At 30.6% G+C, this 17026-nt stretch overlaps 2 protein-coding genes across 2 annotated transcripts; both read left to right on the top strand.

The window, feature by feature from the left end:
- The first annotated feature begins 4445 nt into the window (after positions 1-4445).
- Positions 4446-5890, top strand: LOC107936831 (peroxidase 3). The gene is made up of 4 exons (XM_016869600.2): positions 4446-4728; positions 4805-4996; positions 5076-5241; positions 5336-5890. Exons 1-4 carry the CDS (start codon positions 4447-4449, stop codon positions 5737-5739), a joined length of 1044 nt encoding a protein of 347 aa, XP_016725089.1. The 5' UTR covers position 4446; the 3' UTR covers positions 5740-5890.
- A 4514-nt stretch (positions 5891-10404) lies between these two features.
- Positions 10405-11901, top strand: LOC107936833 (peroxidase 56). The gene is made up of 4 exons (XM_016869602.2): positions 10405-10697; positions 10793-10984; positions 11056-11221; positions 11353-11901. The coding sequence occupies exons 1-4, from the start codon at positions 10488-10490 to the stop codon at positions 11754-11756; spliced, it is 972 nt and encodes a 323-aa protein (XP_016725091.2). The 5' UTR covers positions 10405-10487; the 3' UTR covers positions 11757-11901.
- Positions 11902-17026: the final 5125 nt, after the last annotated feature.

Genomic DNA, 17026 nt, shown 5'->3' with positions numbered 1-17026 from the left:
TCTTTATATTGTGTTATTTTAAAAATTACTCGAATAAATCAAAACGAAAAATGCCTTCTTATCTCGCATTAACAAGATGTCACATATAATAAGTTAGAACACGGCACCTCGTATTTTGAGAGTAACCTTGCCTTTTTTTTTAAACCTCATTTATTTCAATTTTAAAAGGATATTCGGCTATTCAGGTTTAACGTGAGAAAAAATCGCAACCCAGTAAGTTAAGGCACGACTTCTCGAATTTCCTAAAACGCGAGATATTGCCTTATTTAAAATTTTTCTTTTTGAATAATGACAAGTGCAACACTTGTACGAGGTGTATTTGTTTTGTGATAAAATAAAACGGTTTATTATGGGTATGTAAAATACATTACGTGCCATTTTGGAAATGATGGAATGATAAGATGCTTATATAGAACATAGAATGACAATTTATAAATAAAATGTTACAATAATGAATGACAAATATGCAACAACAAAAGAGCACATGATGGCAATAAACGCATGATGTATATCATTTTAATACTAACATTAACAATCGGGACCAACAAAACAAAATATCATGCAAATCAATTGAAAGTAAGAAATAATTTAAAATAAATAATTTACAAGAACAATTCAAAAATAAATAATAAAAGGCTTCAAGTAAACAGTATATAAAAACTTAAAAATGAATAATAATAGTTTAAGACAAATAAATAAAAGACATACAACATTTAAATATATATATATATAAGAGTTTAAAAGATTATGTACATATAATGGTTTAAAATGAATAACCTATTAAGAGAATTAAATAAAGAGCATGTAAAACAGTTTACCATAAATGATAAATAATAATAAAAATAATAGTAAAAGAGTTTTTTGAATAAAAAAATGAATAAATAAGTTAAAATGGACCAGGGATGATACTGAAATCGAATCAAAACCTGGGGGTTTAGACCATAAATAAATAAGAATTACTAAGGACCCAAATAGAACGCGCTTAAAGAAGGAGGAACTGATTGGAAAAATATTCCCAAGCCCTGTGCGCGACGTTCCATCCTGGACCAAAGTGGAGCAAATAGAAATAAATAAAAAATTACATCGCTAAATTAAAAAAAAATGAACGAGGACTCAATTGCAAAGATTCACGAAAGTGGAAGGACCACAAAGGTGAATAGCCCATTTTATTCCAGAACGCGCGGACTCTCAGCGGGTCGAACTCGGGCTCGCGGGTCGGCCACCCCCGAAACTACGCCGTTTTGGCATCTGAGGGGGCCGAATTGAAACGGCGCCGCCGTGCGTGGTGGTCGAGAACCTCAAAAACCCTCATTTTCACTCATTTTTTCGAGTAAAGCCCCGATTTGGGGTTGAAAAAGTCTAAAAGGTCCTCAAAAATAAGAAAGAAGAGAAAAAAAAAGGGAAATATAAGGGACCTTTCGGTTACCCACTGTCGCCGGTGGGGTTTGCGGGAGCCCATTAGCTCGACCACCCTCAACACCGGAGAAGATCTCCAACCGCGGCCACCAAGGTAAGAAATACCCCCTTTTCTTTTTTATTTTATTATTTTAAAAATAAAATAAAATAAAATAAAATAAATCGAACAAGAAAGTAAAAATTTCCTTTTCAAATCTGTTCTGTTTTTTTTTATTAATGTTCGTAAAAAAGGAAGAAGAACTACAATCGTCTGATTTTCGGCTTTTATAGCCGATTTACAGCCTTTTAGTTTCTATTTTTTTTGTCACTTTGCTATTTGGCTTTTCTGCTGCTGCGTGTGGCTCGTTTTGCAGGTGTCAGACACGTTGGTGCAGGCGACGACAGAGGCGTGCGAGTAAGCCGGCATGCGCTGGAGGCGTGACAGAGGTATGCGGCGCTAGGGCTTGGGGGAGGCAACTAGGGTTTTTGTTTTGGCTGAAAAAATTTAAAGTTTGGGCTGTTAGGTTTGGGCTTTTGAGCTGGGTCTTATTGTATAGGTTTTTTTTTTCTGGGTATTGGGTTTAAGTCTGATTTTAGGTTAGTGGGCTTTAGTTTGGGTACTAGGCCTGGGTCAAAAATTGGTCTGTACATTGTTCTTTTCGGATAACATCCTTTTCAACCTTTTCATTGATTCGGAAATACCGAATGTAGTGTCATGGTATCTTTCAACCATGGTCTTTTCCTTTTTGAGTATAATACCATGATATATTTCAATCACGGTCCTTTCTTTTTCTTAAATCAAGACAATCTTAAACATCAATACATAGATGCATATATAAAGATATCAATTAATCTTATAAATTCAAATGTAATATTCTAAAATGAAATACGAACTGACCTTGATTACAACGGTTGTTTCAGCAAAGTTGAGAACTAATCCAAAACTTTTGTTTTCCCTTGATTCAAGTTCGGTTGATTCTTTTATTGATCTAAATAATAATTTCATTCAATGAAATAATTCAAATAGCTTAATATCATTAATTCTAACTTATAACCCATTTTAATGTGAAATTACAAAATTACCCCTAACATTTTATCTTTTGTACAGTTTAGTCCCTAAACTTGAAACTTGCAATTTAACCATTTTAATTAAAATTCATGCTAACTGATTCTTAATAAATTCACAAACAACCTATATTTTCCACCAATTCCCATTATTAACATTGAATTTTACTATTTTTCCAAATAAGTCTTTAAACACAAAATCAACAAAAATCACTTAACAGAACACTTATATCTAACTACTAACTTTAATATTATATCAACTACTTCAAAAATACTTCAAACTCATTCATAATAAATCCCTAAACCTTTAACAGTTTTACGAATTGACCCTCGAGCTAGCTAGATTAAGCTAATACGAGCTCAAAAACATAAAAATATCTTAAAACGGGACAAAATATCATACCATGCATACCAAGATAGCTTAGCCGAAACTTGCTTGCCCTTGGCAATGGCTATTCGGCTTTAAGGTGAAAAAAAAATAAAGAAGATGATATTCTTTCATCTTTTATTTACTTAATTTTTATATTACCCTTAATAACTTAATTAATCATCAACAATTTAATGTCCATGGCTGTCCACTACTTTTCTATATGATATATTTTCCATTTAAGTCCATTAATTTAAGATTTCATATCCGTTTGACCCTTTTAGCTAATAGAATTAAATTTTTACATATTTTACAATTTAATCTTTTTTACCAAATTAATTATTTAAACATTAAAATTTTTTAACCAAATTTTAATATGACCCTAATAACACTTCATAAATATTTAATAAAATATTAAAAAAGATGTTAAAATGCCTATATATATAAAATTTTAATAAATAAAAAAGTATATAAAATTATTAAATATTAAAAAATAATATAATTATTTTAAAAGATTTCAAAAAAAAAATGGGTGGCTTAAAATGGATTTGGGTTAGCCATTTACAAATATGAATATGTTTGAGTAAAATTTTAAGCTCATAATTTGGATTGAATTGAACTTTTATAAAATGTGTTAATATCATACTTAAACCGACCCGAACCTGACTTGCCCAACACGCAAGTCTCAATGCTTACCCTATTTTACCTAGCAAAATTGAGATAAACTAATAATATCAACAACAACAAATTTGATTCTATAATAATTCTATTTTACTTAAGAGGTGTTCATAGGCTCTTTTCAAAGTTCGTACTGTGTTTCTTTGCGTTGACATTTTAATTTTTAATAAATCTGTAAATATTATTTATCTAGAAGTAAAAAATCTGCTACAACAAAACAACATAGGAAGTTCCAATGTAAACAAAAGGTCTATACTCAAGCTATACAATATCATCAGATTACCACATAAGCTCATACCAACTGCGTCTTTCTCAAACAAACGAGTGTTATCCGGTAAAAGAAAGCTCCCCATACCAACCCCAATATAGTTGAAATCAAAGCTTTTCCTCTTAACTTCAGTGCCCTCCATTGTACTATTCAAGGAATTTTTATAATGAGCAAAGACTTAACACCTCTTTCCAAACAGTGTTGGAGTAATTGCATTAAAAAAAAAAAAGGGTTTCTAGTCTTCATCTCCATCTCAGTTTGACAAAGTCAACAGCTAACATTTTAAAATCTTTCATAAGTTGTTGGGTTGCTGAAAATATTTAAACTGGATTGGCGAAGGAGAAAAACCCAACAAACAAATAAGAAATGATCAATGTCCAGTTTGAAGCCCTACATTTTCGGGTCAACTGCAAGTATAACCTGTGGGATTCTTCAAGTATTAGAGTTAAAAATGGCCTTTCTTGGGAGGATAAACTACCCATTAACTTTACAATGATTTGTTTATAAGCTTATGTAGTTATGTTCATCCAAGGAAACAGCAAAACAAAGCTTATAAATCGTTTGTTTATAAATTAAATGTTTGACTTTGGAAAAAAATAATTGTACCGGAACATAAATAATATGATAATGGTTTGAAATTATACATTGCCTAACTGGGTTACAAAGATTCCAAATGAACAAGTATAAAATGGCAGAGCTGGTTTTGCCAATGCCATTCCCACTTTCAATTAGCAAGGCATCAAGGATGAGAAACCAGGCTCTCATTTTGCTTTGCATTGTAGTTTTTGGTGTTATTGGGACCTGCCATGGAGGTAGCCTTAGGAAGAAATACTACAAGAAAACATGTCCTAATGCAGAAGAGATAATCAAGACAGCTACTGAGAAACATGTTGCCAATGATCCCACATTGCCTGCAAGGTTCCTCAGAATGCATTTTCATGACTGTTTTGTTAGGGTAAGGCTTTCTAAATATTGTACACCACATTTATAATGTGTTGGAATCATGTATGCTTATTGGGAAATCTTTTCAGGGTTGTGATGGTTCAGTCCTATTGAACTCGACAACTAATAACTCGGCCGAGAAAGATGCGATTCCGAACCTAACCCTTGCTGGTTTCGATGTCATTGACGATATAAAAGCAGAAGTCGAGAAGAAATGTCCCAATGTGGTATCGTGTGCTGATGTTCTAGCCTTGGCTGCCAGGGATGCTGTTTCTTTCAAAGTAAGCTAAACCAAAACTCTTTACAAGATGTTAATTTTGGTATTGAAAGCATTTGATTTAACTATGTAATTATTTGCAGTTCCAAAGACCCTTGTGGGAAGTTCTTACTGGTCGAAGAGACGGCAGGGTGTCACGAGTTTCCGAGGCATTGGCTAATCTTCCTTCCCCTTTCTCTAACTTCACCACCCTTGTTCGGAATTTCGCTAACCAAGGCCTCAATGTACATGACCTGGTGGTCTTATCAGGTACAATATCAATGCAGAACATAACTAAAAAGAGTTGGTCATTCGATGTCGACAAAGATTTCCGAAAAAGTGCTAACATAAAAGTTGAATGCAGGCGGGCATACGATCGGAGTAGGCCATTGCAATGCCTTCAGCAACAGGCTATACAACTTTACTGGAAGAGGTGATCAAGATCCTTCCTTGAACCCAACCTATGCAGCTTTCTTGAAGACGCAATGCCGAAACCTGACTGACAACACGACATTCGTGCCGATGGATCCTGGTAGTGTGTTCACATTCGATAATAACTATTACGTCACCGTTAAGCAAAACAAGGGCCTGTTTCAGTCGGATGCAGCCCTCTTAACAAACAAAGGCTCCCGCAACATCGTCAACGAACTGGTGGACCCGAAGAAATTCTTCACAGAGTTTGCACAGTCAATGAAAAGGATGGGAGCCATTAATGTTCTCACAGGGAATGAAGGAGAGATTAGGAAGAAATGTTTCGTGGCTAACTAATTCTGGAAAGAAATTCCTCATTCATTTCATATTTAAATTGTTTATTAAAATTTGAGCTACTATTGATGTTTGATTTCGAAATGCTCTGCTTATGTATTAATGTTTGTAAGCTACTCCGTATAATAAAGTCGTTTTTATGTTTTGGGTGTTATAAGGGTAATTACGTCATTTTCTCAAAATGGATGATATATTAATTTGATATACAATTATACAAATATATAAATGGTTTATTTTTAATTAATTAATTAATGGGTGTTTAATGAGAACAATAAATAAAAATAAAAAATTTAATTTGTGTTTAATGATAATAATAAAATATTATGATTTAAATAATAATGTAAAAAGAAAAGTCAATTTTAACTCTATTTATTCCATAAAATTCATTTGAGAGTTGGTCTCACGTTGCAGGATTGATTTTATAATATTTAAAATATATATTTTTTTATTTTTAATAAGGTAGATAGATAACTTTAATTTTCAAAAATTGAATGAGAAATATTTAAATGATTATAAAATATGGTATAATTAAAAGTAAATTAATTTTTGGTGAAAATTTTATTTTTTCTGGATTTAACTTAATTGCACATGTTAATGTACTAAAAAAGTTAGATACAGTATCTATAACTACAATTTTTTTTTAAATTTTTTAGAGATTACTTAAATAATGATATGGCACAATATTAGAGTGCCGCATAATTATAGAAATTAAAAATCTAGAACAAGTTGTTAAATTTCAAGACTAACGTGGATAGATCAAATTGGAAAAAAAGTTACCAAATGTAGGGACTAATGTTGCCTTATCCCTTTTTATTTACGTAACAATAATTTTAGTTGCGTAGTTAACTATTTTTAAATATTCTGATTTGTTTTTTAATTTATATATATATATTAAAATCCCATTAATTTATTAAAATGGAAATGTTAAGTAATAATTCTTCATTGCAAATTTAAATTAACCTTAAAAACAGTTCCGCAAAAGATGTCTTGGCTAGTAATTTTGTGCATTTCACTCAACTCAAGGCTAATATAATACAACTTTCAAGAACTTGGAAATAAAAAAAAAGAGACTATACCCTTATTTGAAAATCTTCTAAAAGAATCCATACATACAAAATGAGATTGAAATCTCCTAAAAAAAATTCCTAAATACTTTTATATAGAAACAATTCAAGCCGAGCCCGCATCCCAATTTGGTGGGTTATTTGTAAAGATGGAAAAAAAAGGGAAGTGAGTTATGAAGCTCAGTATGAGTTTCATCACAAGAAAATCAGTGCAAAAAGTAGACAAATCGTACAGAATATTAACTCATAGAATGATCACAATTGAATAGCAACTTAGAATATCGATACTTCAAATCAACTTATCACCATAATATCTCAATATTCACAACTATGCAAATGTTTATGAATGCAATGAAATTTCAATTTATCAGATAATGTCATACCCCACCTCTATCTTTACACCACGTCATGGATAAACCACTTATTGTTGTGGATGAACCACTCATTGTGGATAAACCACTAGTAATAAAAAAATTGGATGAATCACCGAGGTTTTTTTTTTAATAAAAAGTTTTTATAGACAAGTTGCTAGTACGGTGTGGATAGACCACTCATTGTTGCAAATAAAAGCTGCTAATACAATGTGGTAAACCACTCATTATTGCAAATAAAAGTTGCTAATACAGTGTGGATAAACCACTCAATGATTTAGATAAACTGCTCATACTTCCTCCGTTCATAGTGCCGGATAGAAAAATTATAGAAATTTGGGATCTAAACTCTAAAATGAGATGCTTTTACATTTCTTGGCAAAGATTGTAAAGCGATTGTCGTCAATTACAAAATTAGTTAAAGAATAATTAAACGAGAATGATTTAATTCGAGAAAGCAAAAATGTTCAATAGCCAAACGATGTAAAATTTGATGCAAAAAGGAGGAAAGAAAAGAAAGATGAGAGAAGAAAACAAAATCCATGTTTAAATGGGAAAAATTGGAGTAAATAGTTACGATTTAGGAACCCTAGGGGGTGGCATGGTAATTTACCCTTTTTGCCTAAATAAAAGGAAATGGAAGGGATTCGAGTGGCTGAAACTCAGGACATTATTTGTTTTAGTGTAGTTTTCATCCTAGTTTGCTGAAAATAAAAGGAAAATAAATAAGAAAGAAGTGACTTCAACCTAAGACCACTAGGGAGTGCACTGACTATTTAACCATCAAGCATAATTCATTTCTAAGTTAATTATTTCAATTATCCCCCTATATTTTGGGGCGTGACAAATATATCGATGGATCACATCACCTAATCTGAGCTGGCCATACTTGTTCCATCTTCAGCAGAATACTTTCCCATCCTTTGTAATAAGGAAAAATAATATTAAATTGACAACATAAATATGCGACAATTAAAATGAGTTGAGCTATAGAAATATAAACTGAAAGCTCGCGTCAGTCGTTGTCAACTTTTGCATTTCCTTTCCCTTTCGACGGTCCTGCATCATTTTTAGCTACAAATAATAATTCAGTAATGGTATAACATAAAATTCTATACAAATAAAATTAAATTACAAGGTCTTACATATTTTACAAATTATTCGATTTAATCCTATATCTCGATAATCAATCAAATTCATACTAGTACTATTCGATCAGTCATAATTAAATATCAATTCATTAAATATCTCAAATTTAAATTCATCATATTCAATTTATTAGTCAATTTATCATCTCTTTACGTTTCAGTCCCTATCACACCTTATTGTACCAAATTGTAAACAATTCAAATTACAATCACACAAAAACAAATTCAAAATTCAATAATATATTGCAAACAAATATAACCATACCCTATAAACATACCTGGTTAAATCAATAGACAAATTGAAACTTTAAGGACTATCCAACAATTTTGGCTTTTCCCCAATTATTTCTGATTTGGTCCAATTTCTGATTTATACAATTATTCAATTCAATTTATTAATTTCAACTCTCTTATTTCATCCAATTATAAACATGTATCAACTCAATTTTATTATTTAGATGCCCCTAAAGTTTTATATTTTATTCAATTTAGTCCCTAAAACTGAAATAGTTATAACTTTCAAATTTGAGCCTCAATTTTGAAACGATCTCAATTTCATAAATATTCAATTTCAATTTAGTCCCAATGCATATAAATTCCTCACCAATTATGGATATAAGCAACATGAGGTTGTGAAATTGGTACATGAGATAAATGAGCCACGTAAAGAAACTCTGGATAATTTTGTCAAGATTCATCAGGAGTGCTAAAAGAAACTATATCGCGTCAGAACTTCTAAAGCAGGAATTGAATTTTTTTTATGAGTAAATATTTGTTACATATTTCAGGCCTTAATTCGCTCACATTTATATTATTCATGAATGATTTTTAGTTAGTTTTGAGCTATTAAGATTTTTATGTAGCCATTAGATTAAGCTCGAGGAAGGACAAATGGATTCGAAAGAAAGAAGTGGAATGAGAAAAGGCTAGAAAAAAAAATGAAGAAACTTGAATTTGCCTCCCAAGGCCGCGGTGTGGAGCTTGGATACCGTGACATTGGCTCAATAAGTTCTATTTTGGTTTTATTTCGTTTTAAATGGGATTTTTGGTTTCTTTTCATCGGTTATCGATTCAATCGATTAAACTGTCAAATCAATCATGAAAATTTTTTAAATAATTCAAGAAAAAAAGAAATTCATAAAATAAAAAATAAAAAAAATATATATTAAAAAGGCAAATAAATAATAAAAGGTACAAAATATAATATTTAAATCAGGTTATATACAATTAAAATGATACAAACTGACATTACTTCAATCAGTCGAAGACTAAAAGATAAAGGTTTTGGAAGAGATCCAATTTGAGCTAATTGTTAATGATGTAAAACTTCATGAGCTGTGTTGTTGGAGAAAAGATAAAATGAAAATGACTGGTAAACGAGAAACCCCCCAACATGTAAGAAATGATTACATAGGGTTGTAACTTGTAAGAGGATGCCCTCACCAGTCAATTTCCTGTTTCAAGCCTTGCATCTTCGGGTCAATTTATGAAATAAATTAATATAAGCACAGCTATTTGTTGATGATAGTTACATATGTAAGAACATTAGGAACTTTGAAGTAACATCTTTCCACGTCCTAGCAGCTGAAACAAATTAAGAAAAAAACTAAACAGGTTGATGAACTAGTGGAGAGCCAATTATTGGCTGAAAGACTAGTCAATTATCATTAGGAACTTTGAAGTAACATCTTTCCACGTCCTAGCAGCTGAAACAAAATAAGAAAAACACTAATCAGGTTGATGAACTAGTGGAGAGCCAATCGTTGGCTGAAAGACCAGTCAATTATGCTTTGCTCTCAATTCTAACTTCCTATTTTTGTTTATACAGCTGAATTCTGCTCTAATATTAATTAAAAGAACATATTGTTTACATACGAAATTGTAATCACTTTTAATCTCACCACTGGCTTAGTATTTCATCGTGCTCGCAATTACATACTACTGTTTGACTTGGAAAATTCAAAAACAAAAAACATTTGGATTATTGTACCGGAAACATAAAAACATGGTACTTGAAAGAATCTATTAAATATATACACTGCTTAACTGGGTCTTAGGAAATACACCCAGCTACAAGTATAAAAAGGTAGACCTGGTTTTGCCTATGGCATTGCCACATTCAACTAGATTTACATTGACTTGCTTATAGCAGAGGAAACAGTTCAAAGATGAGGAAGCAGGCTCTCATTTTGGTTTGCATAGTAGTATTTGGAGTTGTTGGGAGCTGCCATGGAGGTAGCCTTAAGAAGGGTTACTACGATAATACATGTCCTGATGCGGAAGCAATAATCAAGAATGCTACTGAGAAACGTGTTGCCAATGACCCCACGTTGCCTGCAAGGTTCCTCAGAATGCATTTTCATGACTGTTTTGTCAGGGTAAGGCTTTCTAAATATTGTAGCATATTTACAAAAACCCGCAAAATGCCCCTAATCATAAATGCTTAAGTTACATGTTATTGGAAAATTTTCAGGGTTGTGATGGTTCGGTCCTATTGAACTCGACAACTAACAACACAGCCGAGAAAGATGCGATTCCGAACCTAAGCCTTGCTGGTTTCGATGTCATTGACGATATAAAAGCGGAAGTCGAGAAAGAATGTCCGAACGTAGTATCTTGTGCTGATGTTCTGGCCTTGGCTGCTAGGGATGCTGTTTCTTTCAAAGTAAGCTAAACCAAAACCCTTACAAGATGATGTTGATAACTAAATGCATTTAACTATGTAATTACTTGCAGTTCCGAAAACCATTGTGGAATGTTCTTACCGGTAGAAGAGACGGTACGGTTTCAGAAGCTTCCGAGGCATTGGCTAATCTTCCTTCCCCTTTCTCTAACTTCTCCACCCTCGTCCAGAAATTCGCTAACAAAGGCCTTAATGTGCAAGACTTGGTGATCTTATCAGGTGCAATATCAATGCACAACATTTAGATGATAAAAGATGAAACTTTTCAACTTAATTCATAATAAGAAAACATAACTAGAAGAAGTTGATCATTCAATTTTCCAAAAGTTCTTACAGAAAGTTGAATGCAGGGGGGCATACCATCGGAGTAGGCCACTGCAATACCTTCAGCAACAGGCTATACAACTTTACTGGAAATGGAGATCAGGACCCTTCCTTGAATGCAACCTATGCAACTTTCTTGAAGACACAATGCCAAAGCCTCAGTGACAGCACGACCTTCGTGGCGATGGATCCTGGTAGTGGGCTAACATTTGATAATAACTATTATGTCACACTTAAGCAAAACAAGGGTCTGTTTCAGTCCGATGCCGCCCTTATAACGCATGAAATCTCGCGCATCATTGTTGATGAGTTGCTTGTCTCAGAAGTATTCTTCAGAGAGTTTGCACTGTCAATGGTGAAGATGGGAGCCATTGGAGTTCTCACAGGGAATGAAGGAGAGATTAGGAAGAAATGTTCCGTTGTTAACTAATTCCTGAAAGATTTTGCTCATGTACCTCAGTGGACCATATATGGTTTATTTCGTTGTTACAAAAATTTGGAGAAGAAAGAAATGGAATCTACTCGTTGAGCAACTATTATTGTTGATTTTACTTTTCAAATCCACGTTAAGTTGTAACTAGGCTTACCAACTACTCCAGCAAATTTTCACCTTTTGTTGCAACTTCAAATTCTATATTCTTCTCACTCTTTCTCATCTTATCAACATTTATCTCAAAGGTCTGCAATCAACCAATGAGCTCATCAATCTTCATATTATAAATGTCTTTTGTCTTCTTTATGAAAATTACTCTGATAGCAAAATATTCAAGTAAAAATCTTGGGATTTTTTTATTAGCTTAGAATTTGAACTCTTCACCAAAAGCAAATACCTAATTTGTCATATCACACAGCTTTACGTATAATTCAGACAAGGTCTCATTGTCTTCCATCCTAAAGGTCTCAAATTTTATTGCCAAAATCTGAAGCTTGGACTGCTCGAGTATTTGTTCTTCTATAAGCATTCTTGAAGATGGTCTAAGCTTCTTTGGCAATAGTACACTTTGAGATATGTTTGAACCCTTGAGTGTAAACTCTATTGAAATTGCATTTAAGGACTTTGGAGTTCGAATTCGTTTACGTTTAATTGTAACTCAACTTATTAAATAATAGTATAACACTAAGAGATGGACACAGAAGTTTGGTTACGGAATTCGAAAATTTCTCACGTCTATAAGGCTTTAACTCTTTATACAAGACATTATTTAAGTTTAACTCACTCACCAAATTGAAACTTCACTCTTATATATAATCTAAACTACTCCCCACTAGGACTTTTGGCCTTGAAAACTTAGTTGCAAATCGAACAACAATAACAATTTGCTTACAACAATTTTACACTAGAATAAGTTCAGGGCTTTCTCAATCTCGTATGAAAAAATAATAATAAACCTTCCCTTAAATAATCGTATGATCGCTAAAACAATACAAAAATTGTGAATTTTTAGCTCAATAAAGTCTTTAATATAGAATGAATCAATAAAGATCTTCTCGGTGTAATTAATTGGTAGTGAACAACATATAAAAATTCAATTAAAAATTGATATTAGTTAAAGCCTGAAAAATATTGCCCATTGCTCACCCAATAACAGTAAGTACATAGTATAATTACAATGAAATAAATCCAACTCTTTAATTAACTAATATAAGTCAACCGTTAATAAAGTAAATAAATATAAAGAGTACACGAAATTACTTATTCAACCTAAATTCATAAATAGTGGTTAGCAACCAATAAATTGTGTCAAATGAACCTAAATTTAGAATCAATGACTAAGTTAAGTGTTTGGAAAGCACAAGTGTCATTGTTGCACATTCTCCAACGCCTTCAAATGATATACTAAAATTACTAGCTTTGCCCTTGGCTTATCGGGATCTTCAACTAGAAGTTGTTACCAGTAATCAATACTTGAGTAATCTCTTGACTAGATTACTAAAGTAAAAGTAAGCGGGTTTTCGACTTAATTCCCATTAGAATTCACGTCTGTTGAATTATATAAATTTGAATATGCAAATTTGCCTAAAAATCTAAATTCAATTATTATTTACAAATTATTCGAGTATTACTATCTAAATATGAATCTGAGTTAAATACTATTATCTGTCTGGTATATGAATACACAAGAAAACTAATTTCACAATTTCAATCATTTTTGGAATATTCAAATTTAAAAAAATCTAAATTTGAATCCACTAAAATTCTTTTATTTATGTATAACCAAAATTACAAGGATTCTATATCTATAACCAATGGATTCGTTTGGATAATGGATATTCGAGTATCTATTTGCATACTCTCAATCTAGATTGCAGTTTTAAAATTTGAATTTGAATATCTGAATTCGCAATATCCAAATCCACAAAAAGCAGATCAAATATCTATGAATATCCAAATTCACAATCCAAATTGTCATCCCTAATTAACATATACAGTCAATTCTCTCTATAATAGTCCATCGCTATAACAATATTTCGCTATTACAACCAAATTCATAGACGAATTGATTTTTTTTTTATGTTTTATTTGAACCCTCTATAACAGCTTTTTGCTTATAACAGCAACATCCATAGTTTTGAAGTACGTTCTTTATTAAATTAGTTCTCTATAACAACATATGGTCTAAATTTTTAAGTAAATTTAAAGCTATTTCATATAAGCAAGCCTATTAATTATAATTTATTAAATAAAAATGATATTATTTAAAATATTATTTCATTAAAATGATTATATTTCACGTAAAGAAATCTATTAATCATATTTTACTAAATAATATTCAATGAGTAGAATTAAATATAGGCATAATGACTTATTTAGCCATCTAACTTTACAAAAAAAAAATCATTATAGCCCTCCTTTTAGTTTTTCGCCTATTTTAACCCTTGAACTTGTGTTGTTTGTCTAATCTAGGGGTGAGCAAAATCCGATTCAATTAAAAAAATCGAAAAAAATTCAAATTTTAAATTAAATAGTTCGAGTTATTCGAGTTAATCAAGTTATTCGGGTCAACTCGAATAAAAAATCAAAATTTTTGGTTTAACTCGAATATGAATTACACAATTCAAGTTATCTAAAAATTCGAATAAGAAGAGGCAAAACTATGTCATTTTGATAAATGTTTACCTTTTCTAAAGTTAAAAGTCAACCATTAAGTTAAAAGGTAAAACTATATCGTTTTGATAAATGTTTACCCATTAAGTTAAAAGACAAAATCATTATATTATTTATGTAATTAAATAATATTGTACTTCATCTACTAGTAAAATAATCGGTCCATGTAAACGCAACATTGAGTATAAATAATATGATTCGTTAACTTGACTCAATTTGACTCAAATTTTTTTGACTTGATTCAATTTGATTCAAAAAAAATTCAAATTGAGTTTGGTTGCTAAAATAGGATCCGTCAACTCGACTAACTCGAAATTTTTTGACTCGATTCGACTTGACTCGATTGAATACTCACCCTAGTTAAATCACCTCAAAATGGATAGAAGTTAACGTTTATTAACTTTACTGATGTGATATACATGTAGATGTTATGTCAACAATTAATTAATTTTTTAAAATTTTAAGAATTTAAAAAAAATTGATAAAAAACATTTTTTAAAATTAAAATCATTAAAAATGATAAAATATATTTTTTAAAATTTTAAAAAATTAATTAATTGCTTATGTGGCATATATGTGGACTACCACATGGATACCACGTTAGCAAAGTAAATAATTGTTAACTTTTTCATCCATTTTGAAGTGATTTGACAAATAATACAAGTTCAAAGGCTAAAAGAGGCAAAAAAAATGGCTAAAATGACAATTTTGTTAAGTTAGAGGACCAAATAAGTCATTATGCCTTAAAGATATCAATTTAATAAACTATTAAGTTTCCTAATTAAATATTCTACTATGAATTTACAACATCATAAACTTCTAAATTGACTACTCGAATTAATTAGTGACTCATAATTAATTCATTAATTTAATTTGACAAGTCATTAATTAATTAAACTTGTTAGATTTATAAACTTTATAATTAATCATGTGAAAGAATGTAAAATAAAATACACATAAAAGGGATAATATATGCACATATTATACGTCTTTTAATTTTGTTGATTTGATTTTCACTTTCTTTCATTTTTAAACATAATTCTTTTTTTTTTCATTTAATAGAAATTCACGATATAAACTATATGGTGAGCTTACAACGATTCCCTCTCGATAACATGTTATTATAGATGTATAATACCCACCTCTCTATAACAGGCAAAACTTGAGCAAACAAATTGTACTGTTATAGAGAGAGTTGACTATGTATTAAAAAGGATCCACTTGCAATACTAATATAAAATTTAGTTTTACACATTTTTTATATTTTTTTCATCAAAATATTTGTATTTATCATGCATGTAAATTTTTAATCAAACTGATAGCTTTATCATATTGATCTAAAATACTATCTATATTAATATATATTTAATATTCGAAAGTTTTTTTTATATAAAACGAATAGTTAAAAAAAATTAATTTATGTCAAACTTGATTTGCATGAACTACATGAATGGAGTATGAAATTTGACAGATATACTGTTAAAATATTAATGGTATAAAATATTATGGAATGGTGTAAAACCACTTTAATTTTACACTAGTGTTAGTGGATCCATCCTTATTAATTTATTGAGTTAATTGCATCAAACATCCTAAACTATGACCCTCATTTTAAATTGGTCCCTAAATTTTAAATCATTCTATTAGATCCTTAAACTATCAAGTTATATAAATTAGATCATTTGTTACTAAAATCATTAATTTAACTATTAAATGAAACATTAAATCTTATGTGATATAATTTAAAATGAAAATTTTATATGAATATTGTAAAAATAGATGTTTTAAAGATTTTTGTTTTGAGGTTTTCGAAACTTTTATAAAGTTTTATCGTTCACTTTTTTTTAATAGCCAACTGGAAGCACTTTTCGTTTCTCTCTCCAAAAATAGTCTACTTCCCTAAATAAAAAAAAGGCTTATAAGCCTAATTAAAAAAAACTGGCATAATTGACTAATTTAACCAAATTATGCGGCAACATTATATTTTCTTTAAATATTTATTTTAAATTTAGCTATAAAAAATTTGACGTGTAATTTAATAATTAAATTAACGGTTTTAATAATAAAATAAAAAATGTAAGTAAACGTTAAAGTGGGAACCAATTTAATACGAGGGCTCTGCGGCAACTAAGACTGGTTTATTTATTTGTTAGATGATTGTTTTAATAAGGACAATCAGAACGTTAACATCTTCCCACCTCCTACCACCCGAAAAGAGCAGGTTGATGAGCATGTGAAGTGTCGGTCATTGGCTGAAAAGAGGAGTCAATTATGTTTTACTCTCATATCTAACTTCTCATATATGTTTATTAAGCTAACTTCTTCTATATATACATATTTTTAAGTTTGTGCATGTCATGAAAAAACATGTTAATTGTTTATATACGTAATTGCCATTAATCAGGTTGATGGCTTAGTATTTCACTTTTGTCCTAGTTTTGGATTTCAACGCTAACGATGTTATGTTCTTGGATTATTGTACCAAAAATATTAAAACGTATTTTGAAGGAATCTCTTTAAATTATACATTGCTTAAATGCAACTTGTTTAGGAATATATTCCCCAACCACAAGGATAAAATGGCACACCTGGTT

This window comes from Gossypium hirsutum, chromosome D12 (genome assembly GCF_007990345.1).
Source record: "Gossypium hirsutum isolate 1008001.06 chromosome D12, Gossypium_hirsutum_v2.1, whole genome shotgun sequence".
Classification (NCBI taxonomy): domain Eukaryota; kingdom Viridiplantae; phylum Streptophyta; class Magnoliopsida; order Malvales; family Malvaceae; genus Gossypium; species Gossypium hirsutum.
This window is presented reverse-complemented; position numbering and strand designations above follow the sequence as displayed.